Below are 23,221 nucleotides of genomic sequence, written 5' to 3'. Positions count from 1 at the left end.
AGCATCACAAATCCAAAATCAACATTTTAAACAACTAACTTACCCACAACCAATAAATATCTTCACACAGAACAAATTTAGCATTCTCTCCTGAGAGTTTTATGTACAAAAACTAGGCTCATTTCTACCAATAAAGAAATAAAAAGCAGCAAGGAACCATAAGCCCAGCCAGCATCCTGCCACTAAATAACATTGCACTTATCAAGATCAAGTCAAATCAGTACACGTCACATGCAACGTTCCTTTAAAGCAACACTGACATGTTGAAAGTCTCTTTAGAAGAAATACTAGTCAATGGTGCAATGCAAAAGCGTGCGGTTAGTGTAACATATCCAGTTAACTTCAGCTTTTAGTTTAACTAGAACTGCACACTAAATGTGGTGGTACTAACATGAATATTTTTATAACTTGCCCTAAAGCCATATTTCAAAAAAGCTGATGGCAGGCTACTGATGACTATTTGGTAAGCATCAATAATTCAAAAGCTTTACCTCAACATTCAAAAGGAAAAAAATGGATGGAAACAGGAAGGGAGACACAATCTTTGCACAAGCGTAAAGTGTTGAGAAGAACTGTCATCGCGGTGAAACCTTATTACAGGAAAGAGAAAGTGCGAGAATGCTGGATAGTGGGTGACTCACTCTGAAGGCCAAGCCCACCAGGATCTCTCTTTGACTTGCCCACGTTTTCTAACACTGTTTACACCGGGCATCATCAGTTGACGCGACGCAACGGCTTGAGGTTGTCTACACTGGACATGTCAAAGTAAACATTCTAAATTACGTACAAAAAGCACGGACCAACTCGTGAGCTCCAACTCGGAAATCCACTGATATAAACATTTACTTATATAATTATTATTGTAAATGTAATGCTGTAATTGACACTTTTTACAACTAGTTTTTTGTGCCACCTGTAACTGTATTCTCAATTGTGTATTCTTAGGGCTGGGTATTGATACAGATTTCCCGATAAGCTCTCGATTCAATTAGTTTCCGATTCGATATTGATTCATATGGGTATATTTCAGTTATAATGTCTCTTTTGCTTACATATGAAATATATTTTCTCCCAGCTAATGCTGTGAACAAGGGACCTTCTAACTAGGTAAAATATGAAAATATAAATGTTATTAATCATTTTGGTCGCATTTTAGCTTATAAAAATTGAACAAATCAATGTAGTTCATAAATATAATATTTTATTGTATATATTATATTTTTATTGTTTAATTGCATCATTTGTACTATTTATAGGCATTTACATTGATTTGCTAAACACGTGCTAAAAACCGGTAATGTCTCTTTGTAAGAAATTTGGCATTTCAGTAAAAAGCGTCTTTAAATTAGCACGTTAACGAGAGATGGCTTTATCTCATCTGTGCTGTGCCTGATTACAATTAAATGCATCTTTTTTTTTTTTTTTTTATGATCAACAACTGACTGTAAAGAACAGAAAGGGTATTAAAAAAAAAAAACATTATTAGAACCCATACAAATCGGTTTTGTGGATCTCATCGTTGGACAAACACGCAACAACTTTTACTTCAACACGCAATGAAAATATCACGCTGCTGAATATTACCCTTCATATTTTGTAGAGGTAGACCGATTTATCGGTGTCGATAATTGCTTTTTTGGGACTATCGGTCAGTTTTTTCATCATTTATTCATTTCAAAATAAGAGTCCCCAGTGTGTTTCGGGCTTTTATACTTAAAAGGACCATGTTATGTACCAAATATTTATTGTTTCTGCTTATTATTGGGATTTTGGTAAAAAAAAAAAAAAAAAAAAACTGCATCTGGGATTTTATTCATTTTGGACTCTTTGACTTTGCCCGCCATAATAAAGAAACAAGAAGGACATTTTATATATATATATATATATATATATATATACTTTCTATGAATCAATTTGCCAATTAATCAGTTATCGGCCATTGCCACCACCTTAGTTATCGTATCGGTAAAATCCACTATTGGTCGACCTCTAATATCTAGATGGACAGTTTTTCTTGATTAGCTTCTTGAGAGAATAAATACAATGAAAAATGTCCTAAAACCATCAAAACCAAGCCATCAAATCAAAATGTGTTTTTACAAGCTTCTGAAGAAGATGGACCATCAGTACATCAAGACCCAACAACTCAAAATCAAATCAAATCAAATCACTTTTATTGATATGATTTCATTTGGGTGTTTGAACAACTCAAAGCCTACATCAGAACAGGGACATTAAGTCTCATTATAAAGTAATATGATGTGTAAGAGTCTGTAATTCAAAGCTGTTTAGTGTAGTTGACACAAAATGCATAGGGTCAGTGGGTTGCAACCACTTAGGGTGTGTCACATTTGTAGTTCAGTTCTCTTGGTCCGGACCAAAAAAGAAAATGATACATTTAGTCCTGGTTCGCTTAGCGTTCACACTGGCATTTTTAACACCGAATCTAAAGATACGAAACCAAAGGCCTCAGGAAACAGTCGCAACCTGATTGGACAGATTTTATGACATATATTTTTTGATGGAACTTTTCGAACATCCAAAACAATGCTGGCTGCTGGGCGAAATGCGCTCGTTAGATTTATATGTATATATGGTGGTATTTTTACCAGCAGAGAACAAACGAAGAGCTAATAAAAAGTGTAAAGGAGTCAAAACAGCACCAGGAATTCCTCCGTTGCGCACACAAACGAAGATATGCTGCAAGGACGGCTGACGGCGGTTCCAACGCCTGTACCGAACTGTAATGGGCAACATAGCTCCTATCATGAGAAGAACCAGGTATGCTTGAGGTCAGTTTTAGGCAAATGACTTCCTGTTTTTGGTCCGTTTAGACGTCTTTGGTCCATGTTGCGTTCATATATCAATCGAACAGCACCAGAGTTCGTTTGGGGTCCGCTTGTTTGGTGCGCACCAAGGTTCAGATGGCAGCGTTCACACTTGTTTAAATGAACCGCACTAACAGAGCAATCGCACCAGAGTTCGTTTTAATCGAACCAAACCAGCCAAGTGTAAACACCCTTAATCTACTGCACCCAAACACCCAAAAGGGTTTAGTTGGGCAATCAGGACATGTTTTGGAGAGACTGAGCTGCTATGAACGGACAACAGTCTGACCTAAGCGACCTTTCACACTAAATCGAAATTAACTAGAAAAAGTCTGTCTTGTGCTACGATGGGCCAAACTGCAAAGCTGGCACTCAACTCTGCTTTAGAGCCCAAACCAACACATGGCTGGATTAACAGTCTTCTTAATACAGTTGAAAAAGGAAGTGAGAGTCAAACCAAAAGTCAACATAACCACCTGTAATGCTGTGAACTATTCTTGGCTGTAGCTCTATGACAGCTGCTCTGAACAGACAAGCATACACCAAATATTATCAAGAATGCAAGCATTGAGCAAGCATTACAAGCACATTCTTACACCGATTATAGTTAATAAATCGTTTTCTTTTATGGGGGCAAGGTAATAAAATAATTTAAGCATAAACCAGTCGACACGAGTAGATTTTTGCCCATTACCCCAATTTCACGTTGCATGTAAATATCTTAACAGGCGTTCTTATCCAACGTACTGGCTTATCCAATGTACGCAAGTGTTGTGCGCATGCCTCTTCACGGTTTGATGTCAAAAGCAGAGAATATGTTACGTAAATGCAGTTTTCTTGCTTTGTCAGGTTAAATAAGCTGATTTTGGGAGTTATCAATGTCTTGGGGTGCATGTAAACTGGCTCATTGTTGCAATTGTTAAAGTGAGAATACATTAAGATATAAATAAAAAAAATTCTGACTGCGTGATTTTAAAAAGCTTGAAAGTTTCGTGTGAAAGCAGTGAGATGTGTCTTAATCATAGATAATTGCACTAACAAAATAGTACCAAAAATCGACCATGTTTTTGGACACAGTTCCATGATAGTTTTTTGTTTTTCGTACATGTACCATGGCAATACCACGATTAGTAGTTCAAAAATACATTACAAACTCAATTCACACAAAACAATTACTCGAATACATCTCTTCTATGGTGAACATGTTTTCATTTACTGAGTTCAAGTAATTTTGATATTCTTCCTGGAGTTTAAAATAAAAATAAAAATGTCAAGTGGTGTAACCCTCCGGAGACGGTAAAAAAAAATTGAAGTCTCATTAAAAGATGAAATTCTTAAAAAAAAAAAATGTTGGCATAAGTGCTGTATAATCTTTTATTATTCTTTCTTAAAAAAACAAAAATAAGCAGTGAAACCAAAGTCATGTGGTGTAACCAACATGTCGGTAGCAAAATCATAAAACTGAAGACCTCTTTAGACTGTGTGTGAAGTTTTAAAAACAAATAATTATTTTGTCATATCAGTAAATATCAGTATCTTTACATTTTTATGAAAAGGCACATTTGGTTCAGGTCATTTGGTGCAACACTGAGAAAGCTTCTTGATATTCTTGACTTTAAAAATTCATGATATTTGTAAATAAAGTATTTTTCACCTTAAAACACATTTTTTGAAATTAATGATAAAAGGAACAGTTCACCCAAAAATGAAAATTTGCTGATAATATATTCACCCTCAGGCCATCCAAGATGTATATGACCTTCGTTCTTCATCAGAACAGGATTTAAGATTTTTAGGAAAGTATCCCAGGTTTTCAGCTTCACCCAATGCAAGTGAATGGACACCAATTTTTGATGGTCCAAAAAGCATATTTAGGCAGCATCAAAGTAATTCACACGACTCAAGATGATTAATGTTTTCTGAAGTTTATAATTAAATGTTTTTAACTTTAAATCGCCGCTTCTGCCAGCTCTCTGTAGCTGTTTGGATTGACCTCTCGCGTGAAGTACGTTCCTCTGTGGTAAACAGAGCGGAACTTCTGAATTCTCACGTGAACACGCCAACGTGTTGACGTCACGTGACAGCGACGGGAGGCATTGAGTGTTTACGGGAAGCGATTTTTGAAGTTAATAAAGTTTTAATTAGCAATTCGTTTTTCACCCAAATGTATCGATTCACTTCAGTAGACATTACTTAATCGTCTGGAGTCGCGTGAATTACTTTGATGCTGCCTAAATATGCTTTTTGGACCGTCAAATATTGGTGTCCATTCACTTGCATTGGATGAAGCTAAAAACCTGGGATACTTTCCTAAAAATCTTAAATCCTGTTCTGATGAAGAAAGAAGGTCATATACATCTTGGATGGCCTAAATTATCAGCAAATTTTCATTTTTGGGTGAACTATTCATTTAAGTTGCGTACACGCTCATGTTTTCAATGTGCAAGGAAACTATTTTAATAGATTTTTCGAACTACTAATTACATTTTATACAGTGTAATTAGATTACTGTACTAATTACGCTGTCTTAAAAGTATTTACTTATTACTAATTTCTTTCTAAAACCCTTATCAACCTCGACCAGATGAAAAATACAAGGATAGACTTGAAACTGTTCTTTTAATTCTTTCAAATAAATCATATAAAATCAAATAAATTATTCATGAACTGGCCAAAGAATTTAAGGGGCCGCGTTAAATTAGAAAACATACATTTTAACATTAGATGTTAAATTTTGATTTTAAATTCACTATTGTTTTATATAGAATTGTTCTAGAGTCTATGCAGTATTTAATGCAATTACATCAGAAGTAACTAATTAAATTACTGAAAAATTAACAGTAATCCCTTACTTTACTTTTTTTTTTTTCAATGAAAAAGTAATTTAATTACAGTAATTAATTACTTAGTAATAAAATACAACCAGCACTATAAATCTAGAGGGGCTTGCGGCAAAAATGACAAAAAATACCCCCGAAATTCAAATTATGGGGCAAAAATGCCCTCGAAGTTTGTTGTTGTTGTTTTTTTGTATCTGATAAAGTTCTTAATATTCTATAATATAGTCCTAGTTATAGATATTATGGCATAAAATGTTAATGTTGATTTAATTCTTCTGATAAAAAGTAATGAACTCTCAATCTTGAGAATTTGAATTAATGAATCGTTTAAATTGAAGTTTAAAGACTTAATGAAGTTTAGTCACACCCATTAACCAACATACCAAGTTTGTCTAGTCAAACTTCCATTTTCTAGTTAGTTAGTTCTTACCTGTAGATCTGCTCCCTGTGTACGGCAGTCCATGTACTTCTCCCAGGCCTGGGACAGATCAGCCAGGTGTGGACTGGCCATGTTCAGCTGAGCGCCACCGGCTCCGGTTCATCCACAGCAGGTAACAGAAACTAAAATCCAGCAGTTGAATTTGAACTGGATGCGCGGGAACGCCACATCATTTCACTGTGATGTCCATTCGAATGTCCGTTTAAACCGTTAGATCCTACAGAGATGAAAACGAACTTTTCTGTTTTTTTGAATGTACGTTTGGCGCGAAGTGGGCTGCGCGCACAATCATTCATCTACAATATAATGATAAAAATGACAGCTGACTTTGGTGCAAATTGTTTCGGTAAGTTTATTCCATTACATCCATCTGACAGTTTGTCAAGTTGAACAGTGCAAGTAGACCACTGACGCAAAAGCAATGTATTTGTTATAATATACAAGTTGAGGCTTGTTAGCTTCGGTGTCGAATAACTGCCATTGATCGATAACAATAAGCATTTCTTAGCTTATATCTGCAGAAAGGGACTTGTGGATTTGCATTTGTCTGGATCATTTCACGCAAACGCAGACTAGCTCTCATTGATTTACTTCTGTCAAATATGAGGCAGCAAAAATGCCAACCACCCATTTTTAATCATCATATACATGTTTTTCATTTCAACGCAACATTTAAGGGGTGTACAGTAAAATACAATTGCAATATACATACCTTCTCTCCGGTCTTGCTTCTAACACATACACAAGCAATTAACGAGAAAAAAAATGTCAAGCAAAACAGAACAGGAAATAACGCCCACTAAACAGAATATGAAGTCACCATTGGTTGAAAAGACTCTAACCTCCTGTCAATCAAAGCTGCAGCCTCAGAGGACGCTCCCTCTCACCGGTCATTCGTATGACGTCAATCGTGTCCCCCTGTATGGGCGGGGCTTAAGCGCCTACGACGCTTGTTCCGTGTTGTGGGCGGGGCTCACGTGATGACGCTACTGCGCAGTGGCTCACAGTAAAGAATAATGTTTACCGGTCACAATGAGTCACGTGTCTAGCACACAAATCTCTTTATGTGTTCCATGTCGTCATCGTTTAATTGTACAGATTCATTCATTATTTAAGTGCATATATCCATCCTCCTTTACATTATCTTACTGATAAATCAAGCTGAATAAATCACATATCCTAAATAAGAGCAAATACAAATAAATATATTTCTTTCTATATAATTATTCCAATACATATTTTCAAATAACTAATGTATGCTTATACTTACATTTATGATATTATAAAATACATTTTAAATTTTTCATTGCAACATTTAATTTACTTCCATGATCTTAACTCAGATGGTGGTTATTAAAGACTATGTGTATATATATATATATATATATATATATATATATATATATATATATATATATATATATATATATATATTAGTCTTTAACAAGCACCATTTGTGTGTGTGTGTACATATATATATATATATATATATATATATATATATATATATATATATATATATATATATATACACACACACACACACACACAAATGGTGCTTGTTAAAGACTATATATATATATATCAGCAATTTCCAATTACTAAAGCATACTGAAATGGATGGAAATTCACTATTAATGTTTAGTGGCAGAAACACATTTGATATCACATTTGACATTTGTCGAAAAACGTAAAAAAATAAAAAAGAAAGAATGCAAATTAAAGATGCAATTTACTGCATAATCATAAGTTTAAAAAAAAAATGATTTGGTAGGGGGAAAGACCAGTTTCTGATGATTTGTTGGCTGCTTTTGCCCTCTGGTGGTTACATCTGTGTGGTTAAACTTATGGCTAATTTCTTAGCAGATATATTAATTAGGTCAAACTCAGTATTTAAGTAAAATCTGTTTTATTGAAAAGTTGCATGATGTGTAAACATTTATTTCAGTCAGGGTATTTCACGATTTTATCATTATTATATGTATTCATTTAACTCATAAAGAATAGTATCAGTATAGTTACATGGGTAATAATATCATATTAAAAGCAGGGGTTTATTTTAAATTTTTGGTGAATTGCAATAATGCTCATTCAACTATTCATGGGACTAACAAAACTCCCAAAAATAAATTCACAATTATCATAATCACATAATGGCTCTTCAAAGCACCACAAATCTACTTATTTAAGGCACAGGTGTATTTACAAATCTTGCATACTGAGTGAAAATATGGCTTTATTGGAACTTCACAACAGTTAAGTGTGTGGTGTAGAAGAACAATTTGATGAACAGTTGTGATGGGATTAGATGTTATTTATCCCTGGATATTTGTATAATTCTCTCTTCAGTTCCTGCCGTCCCTCTCCACACAGCTCACTCCTACAGCATTGTCCGGACATCTACAGGAGCGGCCAGCAGGGGTCGCCAAACACAAGTGAGTGCAGCCTCCATTATTCACAGAGCAGTAGTTTTGACCTGGCGGGAAAATGTTACCATAGGACATTAGCTGAATTAATGGTGCATTCAGAGGCATATCATATCGAAGTACTTAAGTATTTCTGTTCACTTGCACTTTTACTTTACAATATTTTGAAAAGAAAATGAATAGTAGGCTACTTTTACTTTGATAGCCTACATTTGTCCACACCCCGGAAACTAACACTGCGTCTGAACGAGCCTTTCCTGAAGAACTGCTCATATGTGTAATATTTCCAGATATCACACGTACATCTTTGAGATGTCTGTTTTAGATCATTTCATCTGGAAATCATCCCCTGATAGCACACAAACATCACCCAGAAATCTATTTGATGTGCGTGTTTACATCTGGAAGAATTTTTTTTATGTTGTTTGCTCATCTGCAATACATCTATAAGACATATGTCAATTGTTATGTGTCGGATGTCTTTGAGACATTTATGATTTAGAATGTTTGTAAATCTGATCTTTTTAAGATGTTAAGCAGATGTTAATTAGACTGTGATGCTTTCCCGATGAAAAGATCTAAAACAGACAATGTCCCAGATGTACGTGTACTCTCTGGGACATTTCTCCACACCCTTTCGTTACTTTTGCGACCAAACACAGCGAAAAATAACACAGCTGCAAATGTAAACCGCACGTGGCTTGGGTGCTGTCCAGTTAGCAAAATAATCGAGTTTAAGCTTTTGATCCATTTGATCACTTTTTAATCGGTTCGGGAAGTGGTCTTAACGAGTTGGTTTGCGAATCGATTCACAAATCAGAATTAAAATCACAACAATGCATGTTGTGTCTCGTGTTCACTGGGGAATCTAAAGAGAAGAGACTGTACATACGTTTTAATCCGTGTCTATGGCTATAAATATAATTCGATATGTTTCTGGTTTAAACTTTATGAACGTTGTAAAAGTCTTGATTTGTTCAAGTTTCCCACCTTTCCTGAACAACTGTTCATATGTGTAATATTCCCAGATAGCTCATGTACCTGTCCGAGATGTCTGTGTAATGGGAGCCAGCTGGCAGGTAGCTGTGTAGTGTGTAAACCTCACTCCCCTGGCCTCAAGAGGCGCACTAGTGATTGACACTAGAGGCTGTAGCCTTTAGCCTCCTTGTTACCCCAGTTTGAATCCAGCTCGGAGCGGGTCAAGCAGGAAGGTTACAATGGTGCCGTGACCCGGTTGGGAGTGAGGTTTAGGGGGGGTGAGTGTAACGGTAGGTAACTGTGCAGTGTGTAAACCTCACTCCCCTGGCCTTGAGGCGCACTAGCAACTGACCCTAGGGGCTGTAACCTTTAGCCTCCTTGTTAGCGTGCCCGCCTCCCATGCCGGATACCCCGGTTCGAATACCGCTTGGAGCAGGTCAAGCAGGACCGGTTACAGTGGTGCCATGACCCAGATGGGAGTGAGGTTTGGGGGGTGAGTGTAACAGTAGCCAGCTGGTAGGTAACTGTGCAGTGTGTAAATCTTCTCGCTCCCCTGGCCTCAAGAGGCGCACTAGCGACTGACACTAGAGGCTGTAGCCTTTAACCTTCTCGTTAGTGCACTCGCCTCCCATGCCAGATACCCCGGTTCGAATGCCACTCGGTACGGGGTCAAGCAGGACCGGTAACAGTGGTGCCGTGACCCAGATGGGAGTGAGGTTTAGGGGGGTGAGTGTAACGGTAGCCAGCTGGTAGGTAGCTGTGCAGTGTGTAAAGCTTTTTCCCCTGGCCTCAAGAGGCGCACTAGCGGCACACTAGTGACTGACACTAAAGGCTGTAGCCTTTAGCCTCCTCGTTATCGCGCCTGCCTCCCATGCCGGAGACACCATGGTTACATTTGTTTTAGATCGTTTAATCTGGAAATCATCCCCCGAAAAATGTTGCTTGCTCACCTCCAATACGTCTATAAGATGTATGTCAATAGTTATGTCTCGAATGTCAATAAGACATTCAGCAGATGTCTTAGAGACGTATACGATTAAGAATGTTTGTAAATCTGATATTTTTAAGATGTTTAGCAGATATTAATTAGATTATGATGCTTTCCAGATGAAAAGATCTAAAACAGACATCTCGAAGATGTACAGTACATGTGCTGTCTGGGTCGTGTTCTAATTAACATCTGCTAAACATCTTAAAAAGATCAGATTTACAAACATTTACAATCATAAACGTCTCATAAGACATCTGATGAGGAAACGTCTTGTAGACGTATTGTAGATGAGCAAACAACCTAAATAATATGTCTTCCAAATGTAAACATACACATTAAATAGATGTCTGAGTGATGTATGTGTGCTTTCAGGGATTTAGCATCGTATTCATAAGTCAATAAAATTCAGTTAACATTTAACAAAGGTACAATATTATAAGAGGACAGGGCGGGACATTGTTTTCTGAAATAGTTTTGCATTCCCTTGCAATAGTTTTGCGTTCCCTCGCAATAAATGTACCATGATTTTACTAAAATAACTAGAGCTGTCAGAATTAACGTGTTAACGCATGCGATTAATTTAAAGCGTTTAACACGTTAATTTTTCTTAATCGCGATTAACGCATTTATTGTTAATACAGCATAAACACTTGTGTGAAGGGCAGAAACTTTGTAATGTGTCCGCCCGGAGTCATTACACTGACGCACACGCCACAGCACCAGAGCCCCTCTACCAATGACAGCCTTCAAACTTAGCATATGCGGCGGTCCCATAAACATTCTATGGGGAACTGTCTTAACCGTAACACGCTAAAGTTGACCGTTATGCTCTCTCCTATGATAGAGCCATGGAGGTTATCTAATTAAATAAAATAATCTCTGACAGTGCTTTCCTGTCAGTGATAAAATGATGGAGAAAGGAGCTCTTAGCACTATTTAAAGTACAAAACAAGCCCAGATGGGACTTGTGACAGAAATCAAGTATTTTTCAGCCTATGTAAGGCGCATGGTGTTCAAAGTGGCGCGTGATGCAGGTGTTGTAGCATTATATTGCTACATATTGTTTTGTTTTCTTCCTAAGATGGAAATAGATACAGTTTGACAAGAAAATAAGTATATACTGTATAGTGTCACATTTCAGCACTTTCAAAATCTGCGATTAATCGTGATTAAGTTTAAAAAAAAATTTAAGCGATTAATCGCGATTAAAAAAAAATAATCGACTGACAGCACTAAAATAACCATATTTTAACCTTGATATTCATAGTAAAACCATAGTACTAATAAAGGAAAACAAAAACTATGGTAATAAAAATCATTATTTTGTGGTTATTTTGATTTTACTGCAAATACCATGGTATTTGTAGTAAAGCTATAGTAACCACAAGATTAACCATGGTTAATCTAGAGTAAAACTATGGTTACTACACTCTAAAATATTGGTAGCAATATTTGTTAACATTAGTAAACAAATGTTAGGTATCATTAACTAACAATGAACAAAATATTTTTTACAGTTTTTATTCATCTTTGTTAATAAATATAAAAATGTTCATTGTTAATGTTAACTTCATGTTACATTACCTAATGTACAACTTTTGATTTCAAAAACCATATGTTGAAATTAACATTAACCAAGATTAATATGCTGTAAAAGTATTATTCATTCATGTTAACTAATGTTGTTTGCTAATGTTAACAAATAGAACCTTATTTTAAAGTGTTACCACAATATTACTATAGTAAAACCATAATACCCACAACATTATGATTTTTATTAACATAGTTTTAGTTTTCCTGTATTAATCACTATGGTTTCACAATGGATATCATGGTTAAAATAGGTTACTGTAGTAAAACCATGGTAAATGTATTGCGAGGGCATGCAAAACTATTGAGAGGGAACACAAAATATTGCGAGGGCATGCAAAACTATTTCAGAAAAAAATTTCCCGCCCTGTCCTCTAAGGGGCTCCGTACAATATATATGAAACAATAATGACTAATGACTAGATGTACTCATGAAAATGGAGTCATACTGAGTCACAATCAATTTCCATAAAGGAATCTTTACTTTACTGTGTAAAGATTTGTTGATTTTGAATGCTTATTTATTTTATAGACCAGTAAAGCATGCACAATGTGGCATTGATTTCTTTGTTGTTGCCTGTTCTTGTGATAAATGTAGAGATAGCAGTGTTTCCCATTAATTACGCAGACTGTGGCGGCCCGTCTAATTTGTCCCGCCACAGTGTCATAATGAACCAAAAATATTTTTAAACTTCTCATAATAACATAAAAGATCTATAGCGTTGTGTTTTGCACCATTGCTTCGGCAAAGCATCTCTCATTCCCAGTCAGCATCTGAGGAGCAAGTTCAACACAGGTAACCACTTTTGCTTCATTTCTTTGATGGCTCAAATGTATGCTCTAGTGTAGTTGATTTTGTGTTTTGACTATTTGTGAACTGTATTAAACTCCATCTCGGTTATGCTTTGTGGGTGTGACTTTTCTGTCGTGTCATCACCATTCATATCTATACAACCAATGTGCTTATGATTAAATTACTACTAGAGCACAAAATTGTGTACAAGAGCACAAAGTTCTTCATAGATCTAGCCTCTTAATTTTGCTCTCATAGTGCACCAGACTGATGCATTTAACTTTAAAATGTACAACATTTACCCCTAGAGGGTCCGAGGTCCACCCACCACAATCTCACTAAATCCTGTGGGAAACACTGATAAGGGGCTCTTGGAAATCTGTTGAGTATTAAACATTTGCATGAGTGTATGGGTGTTGAAATAAAAAAAGATGTGAGTAAAAGATGTGCTACTGTATGTCGCTTTATTTTTATAAATAATACTTTTTTTTTTGGCTTGAGCACCTGCCCCCCAAAATGTCTGTGCATGGCCTTGACGATTAGGTACATTAAACAACACTGAAATGAGAGGAAATTCCGTACCAGAGGGGCACTGGGCGTGTGCAGTGGTGATCCCATAGAGACGTGTTTGTTTCTGGGGTTGGAACTCATCGACCTCTGTGCCAGCATGGAGATCCATAACAACTACAGAGCCCCTGTACGATATAAATAGACATGATCCGTTCAGATAGGAGAGATCTTTTATTTCCTTATCTTTTCATCATAGGAATACTGTCGTATGTGATGTATACTGTATGACACAGCTCTAATTGTTATGAAAATGTCACAATGCAAAAAAACTAAGTTTTCTTATTTCGTTCTTTTTAGTTGGACCAAGACATGTTCTTGACAGGCTTTAAAGGAGTTTCAACCATTTATACATGAAGATACATTACTCACTACAGGCCAAAGCTATATGTAAATGTGAATGTTGTTGTTGTTCAGATAGCTAAAATAAGCTCATTCATGACCCCATTTTCTGTCCAAACTCTTTTAACGGAGGGGAAAGGTCTGTTGGAGGATCAGAGGGAGGCCATTTGACAACAGACACTCATAGACGCCAAAAAGGCCATGAAATTAAACACAGCTTCCACAAGCCTTTAAACAGTCCCCCACTGACCTCACCCTGCCCCCTCCGCATAGCAAACACATTCAGGGTTAAAGTGCCAGAAACCACTCATGCGGCTGTTAAGGGACCGTCCATAGCAAACAGACACATCAAGGTCTCAGAAGAACAGAGAGGTGTTGAGTTCAGAGGTTTAGGACATTGAACCTTGACCTTGCTCAAACCATCCTAAACGACCACCTTGGTAGTTTTAGCCTTTGAAAGCTGTAAACCAAGCATAGATAATCCATAAAGAATCACTATTTTTTTAACACAACATATCCAGGTTACCAGCAATGCTGGTCTTTTCAAAAGGGAGCATAATATATCTGTAATACCTTCTGTTTAGGAGTGAGAATAACTTTTTAAAAGTACATTTGGGGAGAAATGCATGTTTGTAGAAATCTCCACAGATGAACACGAGGCATTTGATAAGTTCATTGCTCTCGTTGTCACATTCCCTAAATCATTTTTACATCAAAACCAGATTTCGCTTTTACCTGGAGGTGATCAATTTTGTTTCCCTCTTCTAAGCAATGAAGTTCTTAATACTGTCCTATGCAGCTTTTCAGTGTATAAAAATGTCAGGACCAGATTTTGATTTACAAAGCAAATGTTTCTCAGAGAAAGTGACAAAACTGATCACTGAACTAAATATAGTTGAACTTTGTATTTTCACATACTAAAGTTTTTGGTGTGGCAATGAGTTTGGTTTGTTTACTTGAAAAGGTGGTCTGGGGAACAGTTGTGAACTCAATTCACAAGAAATCTGTCCTTAATCGTGGAAGTTAACTGATATTGATGACATATAACTTCATCTTTTGAATGATTTGCATCTTTTCTGTTGGTCCTCCACGTGATGCCAAATCAGCACTGGACCCGCCGAGGCATGGACTCTACAAGACCCCTGAAGGTGTCCTGTGGTATCTGGCAGCAAGACATTAGCAGCAGATCCTTCAAGTCCTGTAAGTTGCGAGGTGGAGCTATCGTGGATCAGACTTGTTGGTCCAGCACATCCCACTGATCCTCAAACCATTCCCGAACAATATGTGCAGTGTGGCAGGGCACATTATCCTGCTGAAAGAGGCCACTACCATCAGGGAATACCATTGCCATGAAGGGGTGTACCTGGTCTGCAACGATGTTTAGGTAGGTGGTACGTGTCAAATTGACTTCCACATGAATGGCTGGACCCAGGGTTCTCCACCGGCTTGTCGTCTTCCCACAGTGCATCCTGGTGCCATCACTTCTCCAGGTAAACACTGCACACGTACACGGCCGTCCGCGTGATGTAAAATAAAATGGGACTCATCGAACCAGGCAACCTTCTTCCATTGCTCCAAGGTACATATCCAACGCTCACGTGCCCATTGTAGGCACTTTCAACGGTGGACAGGGGTCATCATGGGCACTCTGAACGGTCTGCGGCTACGCAGCCCCATACGCAGCAGGGTGCGATGCACTGTGTGTTGTGACACATTCCTCCCATACCCATCATTAAAATGTTCTGTGACTTGTGCCACAGTAGACCTTCTGTCAGTTTGGACCAGATGGGATAGACTTCATTGCCCTGGCGCATCGATGAGCCTTGGGTGCTCAACACCCTGTCGCCGGTTTGTGGTTTTCCCTCCTTGGACTACTGTCGGTAGGTTCTCTCCACTGCTGACCGGGAGCACCCCTTAAGCCTTGCCATTTCAGAGATGCTCTGACCCAGTTGTCTGGCCTTAACAATTTGGCCCTTGTCAAAGTCGCTCAGGTCTTTACTCCTGCCCATTTCTCCTGCATTCAACACGTTGACTACGAGAACTGATTGTTTACTTACCGTCTAATCTACCCAGACCTTGACATGTGGCCTTGTTAGGAGATGATCAACGTTATTCACTTAACCTGTGAGTGGTCATAATGTTTTGGCTCATAAGTGCATTATAGTATGAAGCATATCATAGCTGCATGTCTCTGAATAAATTCCCTTCATAAAGCTGCTCACATTCTTTGCATCTCTCAAGATGCATCCACAACAAACGCAATGACATTCCTTCAACTTTGTTTTTTAAACCGGAAGAACGAAATTGAACAATTATCTTTCCCCTTAATATTAAAAATAATGTGTGTTATCATTGTTTTCAATCACGTATTGATACACATCTGATAACGTCTCAAAAAATGCATTTTAGGGTTTCTTGACCCTTTAAGGCATTTGGCTGCTTAAAGGAGAAGCTAACCTCAACCAGTCTGTGTAGTAGAGGTTCTTTCCATCAGTAGTCATTCCGAATGGATACTGAATTCCCTCCATTAGCTGTCTCCGGCTGCTCTGGTGTGGATTCATGCACTCAACTTTATGTGTACCTGCATCAAAAACATAAAATTTCATCATCTTCGAAGTGTGTATTCTCTGTGTAATCTCTGCACCACTAGTGGCACCAAACAAAATCGCAAAAAAACAAAAACAAAAGTTGTTTCCAAACAGGTTTCCCAAAACCTTTCACTATTTTAACCTCATTAATCCAATTAAAACAAAAGATTTGGCAAATCAAGGCATTTAATGTAGCTTGTGGCACTGTTATAATGATCTAAATAAGTGACAAAAATAGTGGTTTTCCCTCAGAGCAGCTTTAACATTATTACACTAGTAAATGTTTCTCACCATGTGATTTGTTAGTCAGATCTCTAAACTACAGTCATACCAGCATCTGCCCAACACAGCAGAGATGTCTGCGTATCGTACGTCAAACCGTTGGGGAGACCCAAGTCATCTTTGACCAGAACCCTTCGATTGCTGCCGTCCATGTAAGACATCTCGATTTTGGGCGAGTCTCTGTTCCAGTCGGCCCAGTAGATGTAGCTGATGGAGAAATATACTTTTAGTTAAAAACATTTTACTTCTTTTTGCAACTACTTTTAACTAGATAGAGTAGGTAAAGTTTACCAAGATAAACTTTGAAGTTAGCTGGACAAAGACTTTTAGTTTAAACTACTTTTAAATGTTTGATGGTTATACCAGGGGCGGACTGGGATTTTACACAGAAACTGGCCCAAAAGTTGCAGTTGGGTTGCTGTCCTTTTCTGCATATCGCTGCCCCCTTCCGAATATCGTGGCTCCATTTTGTGGCGTGTTCTGCATAACACAGCGGCCCCATTTCATGGCCGGCCCACCGGGAAAAGTCCCGGTTCTCCCAATGGCCAGTCCACCACTGGGTTATACAGACATTACAGTAAGACAAACAGTCAAGACTGACTAAATGATGGATGGATGGATGGATTTGATTGATTCAATTTATGACAGTTGGAGTTTGAATAGTTTTGGCCCATCTGAACGTTTAAATATTGGCCCGTCAGTGCAAGTCAATGGGACTTTTGGGGTTTTTGATCATTCACTATAGAAAAAACGTAAGTCTGATCAGTTAGAAATGACATAGTACACTAATTGAGTGCGGAAACACTGAACGCACGCAGCCCGATGTTTCTAACAGCGTGTCTTTGAAAGCGTAGAATGCGCATGCGCCTGGAGTCATTTGCACTAATTAGTGGGTCCACAAGGTGGCAACACTTACATTTTGAGCCGTTGCTGTCACAAAGAAGTGCTAGAAGAAGATGTAATCGCAGATAAACATCAGGAGATGAAGGTAAAAACAACAACAGTGGATGTGCAAGTCAAGAGCATGTGTGTGTGTGGAGGTTTGGAGATACCTGCATTTATATAACTCGAGTCTGAAGTCTAAACTCTCAAAAAGAAAGTCCGGTGTCCCATAGTAGTCGTAGCGTGCATGCACTAACCGCCTGTGAATGTGCACAGTTATATGGAGTATACTTTGACAGGCTCACGTTCGACTGATGCTGAGCATTCACGTCAAAATGGAAGTATACCCAGGGCTTAACAACTGATACAGTCATTTTGATCTTGGCTTAAGGATTTTGGAAAAACCCTAAACCATGTTTGTAGGCTTTGTCAAGCCAACATAATAATTAGGAAGTTACCTGTACTTTGGGAATCACTCAGATACATAATGCTTAGAGAGAGTAGTTAATCAGTAATCAACTTACATAATTAATGTTGTACTAATGTATCCAGGGTCCAAATTTTACACACATTTAAATTTCATAAATTTCTCGTTAAAAGACACATAAGTCGCAACATACGTTTTCTTCAGTAGATGGTTTGATTTGAATCGCGCACATAACTTACATTGGTGAGGGTGAGACTGACTCTCTTACAGTTCTATTTAAACCTGTAATATTTTGTAAAAATAATAGTGTAATTTTGCAGTTGCTAATAAATTTACAAGCCAACAGGTGCGTATTTGATTTACTCTCCAAAGCCTATTTATCTTGCTTTTGATGCTTGGTGAGTGTCACTTTTGGATGCTATCTTAATTAGTCACGCACCCATTGGTTGGATCAGTGAGGATGGCTCTTGGATTAACAAGATTTCTGTCAATCAAGATTCGCCGCTGAGCTCCGTCTAGAGAGGAAACTTCAATTCTGTCCTTCATGGAGTCTGTCCAGAACATGTTCCTGCCAAGATGATCTACAGCAATGCCTTCAGGACTGCCAAGATCTGCAACAAAAATCAGTCTGAGATCAGTCCTCAACCAATATCAGACTGTGCAACTTGTTAAAATCACCTTAAGTTTGTCTACACTGGAAGTGTTGAAGCTGTGTTATCTCAGATTATTACACGGCTCTCCAGAATATTTGATTCTGATTGGTCAATCACCCATTTAGTGGTGTGATATTTCTGAATAATGACTGCACATCTGGGGATAAAGTGATATCAGACTAGTCATCTGAGTATTGCGAGTCATCTTTCCTACTTATTGTATCACTCTGCAATATCTACAAATTAAGCAAATAAAATCATTACAACTCATTCAAATTTCAAATCAATGTTTTATGTCTATTTATGAATTTATTTGGCAAGTCGTCTTGTAATAAGTGGGATAATGAGCAGTCAGATGGTCGTTTTCGCAATATTAACACTTTACAAAATCCGACACAAACCGTAGGTGGAATTCAGCTGTTTCTGGAGACTCCGCGATTTCTTTCTTCCCACATAATAACATAATTTGTTAATGCAAATCAATATTTCATGTCCATTTATTTATTTATTTTGCAGGTAGCCATGTAATAAGCAGGATATTGTACAGTCAGCTGGTTATTATCACAAAATAAATAATACAATAATTTTAAATAATAGATTTTTGAATAATTTCATTTTCAAATGAAAATCATTCAAATTGACTTTGCATGAGTTGTTTTAGAATAATGAATAATTTTACACATAATAATAGTTTGGCTACTACTGCATATATATGTATTGTTTGAAACAGAGACCAAAAATGTCACAAGCTCGCTTTAGTGTAACGGTCAGAAGTTATTTAAATATATAATGGATAAAATGTAAAAACTGCATGTTTGATTATAAAAAATACATGTATTTTATTTCATATGGAAAGGAAAAGTAAAATGGCTGGAGTAGCTGTGTTACGCATCAGTGTAGACCGGTGTTTATTTAACCAAATCAATTCTCAATTGATTTGAATTAAGCCAACCTGATTTAATGAGAGAGATGGGCTCTCCTCCCTGTAGATTAGCTTTGCTAATGGCAGGAGTACTGATGTCTGTCCAGTAAACCATCTTCTCCACACAGTCATAAGCGATCCCGATCACCACTTTCTCCTGCACATACAAAAAAAAAATCAAAGAGACTTTTAACATCACACAAACATGCATGGAATTCTTGGAAGACGAAAACGCACGATTTTGCCCTCAAGGATTCATATATCTATCTCTCACTGTCTGTGAACTCTTAAGATGTCTAAACAAAACATGTGACCACATATCCAGAATGCAAGTGAGTCAAATGACTCTCATGCCAGTTTTGTTATAAATGCATGGTTGAATCTTGTTTAATAGGGTTTCACTGTTAGTCATTACAGTAAATGTTCGCATGTGAGCAGTAAATGAGAACAGATGGAGACGTAGAGCAATCTTAATACATGATTTCCTTCAGTACTGTACACAATGATGCAGAAGAGGCGAAATCTGGGTCACTAAAAAGATAAATTCTGTACATGTGCTGCATGTCTTGCTAAACAAAATCAATATGCAAAGAAATGAGTAATATTTGTGTCACTTATATTTACCTCATTATCTCACAAATAATTGTGAGATATAAAGTAATACTCCAAAAGCATGCACAGATATACAGTGGCAAGACAAAGTATGTGAACCCTTTTGAATTACCTGCATTTATGTATACATTTGTCTTAAAATCTGGATTGATCTTCATCTAAGTTACAATAATTAACATAATCTGTTTTAACTAATAACACACACATTATTGTATTGTTCTTGTACATATTCAATATATCAAGCATTCACAGTGTAGGTTGGAAAAAGTATGTGAACCCCTAGGCTAATGACGCCAACAAAAGCTGATTAGTCAGGAGTTGGCAAACCTGGCATCCAATTAATGTAACGAGTTTGGAGGTGTGGGTTAGAGATACTCTGACTCAAACATTTTGAGTTTGCTATTCACAAGAAGCATCTGCTGACGTGGACCATGCCTTGCATGGAATCATTGGAACTGGTTTACATCTCTGTTCATGAGTCAACTATATGGAAAACATTAAACAGGTATGGTGTCCATGGCAGGACACCAAGAAGGAAGCCAACAAAAACATTTCTGTGTGCCTGAAGTTTGCCAAAGACCACCTTGACACTCCACAATGCTTCTGGGAAAATGTTTTGTGGTCTGATGTGGTCCTTAAATGTTGTAAGGTTGAATTATTTGGGAAGAACATGCAGCACTATTTATGGTGTAAAAAGGGCACAGCATACCAACATGAAAACATCCCAACGGTGAATTACGGTGGAAGGAGCATCATGATTTGGGGCTGCTTTGCTGCTTCGGGGCCTGGACCGCTTGCCATCATCAAGGGAAAAATTAATTCCCAGGTTTATCAAGATATCCTACAGGATAATATCAGGGTGGCTGTGCGCCTGCTGTAGCTCAGTAGAAGTTGAGTGATGCAGCAGGACAATGACCCTAAACATCAAAGTAAATCCACTACAGAATCGCTTAAAGAGAAAAAGAAAATCCACCTTTTGTAGTGTCCCAGTCAGAGCCCAAACCTTAACCCAATAGAGATGCTGTGGAAAGACCTCAAGAGAGCCGTTCACACCAGATATCCTAAGAATATGGCTGAGCTGAAGCAGTTCTGTAAGGAAGAATGATCCAAATTTCCTTCTGAACATTGTGCAAGTCTAATCCGCAGCAACAGGAAACACTTGATTCCACTTGATCCCGTTATTGATGCCAAAAGAGGGTCAATCATTTATTAAATACAAGGATTCACGTACTTTTTCCACAGCACTGTGAATGTTTAATGGGATGACGTTAAATATTTTAATTGTTTGTGTGTTGTTAGCTTAAGCACATTGTGTTTGTCTATACTTGTGACATTGATAAATATGAGATCACATTTTATGATCAATTAATACAGAAAACCAGATAATTCCAAAGGGTTAACATACTTTTTCTTGTCACTGTAACTTCAAGAAACAATTACGAGGCCTAGCACAGAAGGGTTATGGGAATTTTGTCTAAAATGTTCAAAACTTTTAAGAAAATGCATCACTTTTTTGCGATTCTTGCCCTAGTAGTAGGTGCTGTCACTTAACAGGTCAGGTACTCTCAGGACATTGTGGCAACTATGTATACAAACTTTTGCTTTAATAAACCTTAGCATTACCGAACATTACAGTACAAGATACAGCTTTATTTCTATTTTGAGTCTACATCTGGGTCACCAACTTTTTATGGCGTAACTTCAGAGCAATGTTGAAAATCACACTTCTGTTAGTTATTTTTGTGCAGACTGGTTTTAAGATCATCTGTGCCAATTTTGGTGAAAATCCGACAGAATTTGTTGGAAGAGTGGCAAAAAAGACTCAAATTCAAGATGGCAGCTTATTTGCTTGGTGGAAATTGAAACCGATAGACGCTTTAAACACTGAATCAGAGAAACAGAACTATGTGGGAAGGACAAACAGTTTAAGAGTTATAAGCAGATATATTTATTAACCTTCAGTAATAGGTGGCTCTGTAGAATTTGACTGGTACACCCCAACATTGAAATGGAGTGCTATGGAAACTAACAAAACTAACAAAAACAATAGGGGCATTGCATCCTAAATAAGGGCGATTGCCCCCTAAAAATCAACATAATGACATTACTGCATCATGGTTTCCCAGTTTCTATATTTTTCATTGTTCAGTCAAGGGCATGTGCTGAAAGTATTCACATTAACACTGTTTCTCGTTTTGTAAATAGTTTTGTCTGTTTCTTCTGGAATCTCTCCTCACATTCTCACGGTTAGCGGGTCGATGAGGGTTATGTAATCAACAGAGACAGCATATGGCCTTGATAAACAAGATTTCTCACATACTAATATTTCCAAGAAAAACATAGTTAAGCAATCCTCAAATTCCCCAGCGAGCCCCCCCAGCAGTATTTTGGCTCTGTGTTATCAACAATTTGGCAACGATAGAAACTATGAACATTTGTAACATTTTACACTGTTAAAAACCACATAATGACTTTTTAACATTACTAACTTTACGAAGTACAGTAAGCAATGACTTTGATGGATCTAAAGAACATACTGTAGATATTTCTGTAATGCAATGGCGAGACCCACACTGAATATGCAGAATAAAATCTGTGGAATAAAATCTTTAGAACTTTAGGTGGAATGGATTTAAACATGGCAAAATGTGTTAAACGGAGCTGAGATTTTGTAGCTATGTTGCAGCTTAATAAAAAATAATTCTAAAATGGCAAAGACATTTGAAGGAAACTCCCTGTGACGAGGAGGGCGGGGCCGGGCCGTGACTATGCACGCCCGGCCCCCAATCGGGCTAATCAGCCGAGGAGAGGGATAAGTGCAGTGGAATGCGGCAGTTTGAGAGAGAGAGAGCCACATGCAGCTGCCATGTGTGCATTTATGTTTTTGTGTATTTTTGTTTAAGGTTTCCACGTCCTCCTTTCCCATATCAACCTTGTTACATTGGTGCGTGAGGGACGAGCTGTCGTGGAGACCTCGCTACTGTCATCCACACAAAGGAGTAGCCGCGGCCATCCGCCGGGGGACGGAGGAGTTGCTGCCGGCCGCCTGGATGCGGAGAAA

At 37.6% G+C, this 23,221-nt stretch overlaps 2 protein-coding genes across 6 annotated transcripts in view; both read right to left on the bottom strand.

Annotated features, from left to right (window-relative positions):
- lyst (lysosomal trafficking regulator) overlaps positions 1 to 6,854 on the bottom strand; it is a 121,495-nt gene extending 114,641 nt beyond the window's left edge. For 2 of the 4 annotated variants that reach the window (XM_051647799.1, XM_051647800.1), the window contains exons 1-2: positions 6,820 to 6,854; positions 6,099 to 6,324 (exon numbers count right to left, since the gene is read on the bottom strand). In XM_051647799.1, the coding sequence (XP_051503759.1) occupies positions 6,099 to 6,179 (81 nt within the window). In that variant the 5' untranslated portion in view covers positions 6,180 to 6,324; positions 6,820 to 6,854. Of the gene's footprint in view, positions 1 to 43; positions 193 to 6,098; positions 6,325 to 6,819 lie in introns of those variants that run through there. The other 2 variants (XM_051647801.1, XM_051647802.1) reach the window with 2 other exon arrangements.
- Positions 6,855 to 7,999: 1,145 nt separating this feature from the next.
- nid1a (nidogen 1a) overlaps positions 8,000 to 23,221 on the bottom strand; it is a 54,985-nt gene continuing 39,763 nt past the window's right edge. The window contains exons 15-20 of one of the 2 annotated variants that reach the window (XM_051647822.1): positions 19,579 to 19,705; positions 18,413 to 18,584; positions 16,714 to 16,871; positions 16,252 to 16,375; positions 13,468 to 13,580; positions 8,000 to 8,583 (exon numbers count right to left, since the gene is read on the bottom strand). In XM_051647822.1, the coding sequence (XP_051503782.1) occupies positions 8,453 to 8,583; positions 13,468 to 13,580; positions 16,252 to 16,375; positions 16,714 to 16,871; positions 18,413 to 18,584; positions 19,579 to 19,705 (825 nt within the window). In that variant the 3' untranslated portion in view covers positions 8,000 to 8,452. The remainder of the gene's footprint in view (positions 8,584 to 13,467; positions 13,581 to 16,251; positions 16,376 to 16,713; positions 16,872 to 18,412; positions 18,585 to 19,578; positions 19,706 to 23,221) is intronic. The other variant, XM_051647823.1, reaches the window with a different exon arrangement.

This window comes from Myxocyprinus asiaticus, chromosome 21, assembly GCF_019703515.2.
Source record: "Myxocyprinus asiaticus isolate MX2 ecotype Aquarium Trade chromosome 21, UBuf_Myxa_2, whole genome shotgun sequence".
Lineage (NCBI taxonomy): Eukaryota > Metazoa > Chordata > Actinopteri > Cypriniformes > Catostomidae > Myxocyprinus > Myxocyprinus asiaticus.
This window is presented reverse-complemented; position numbering and strand designations above follow the sequence as displayed.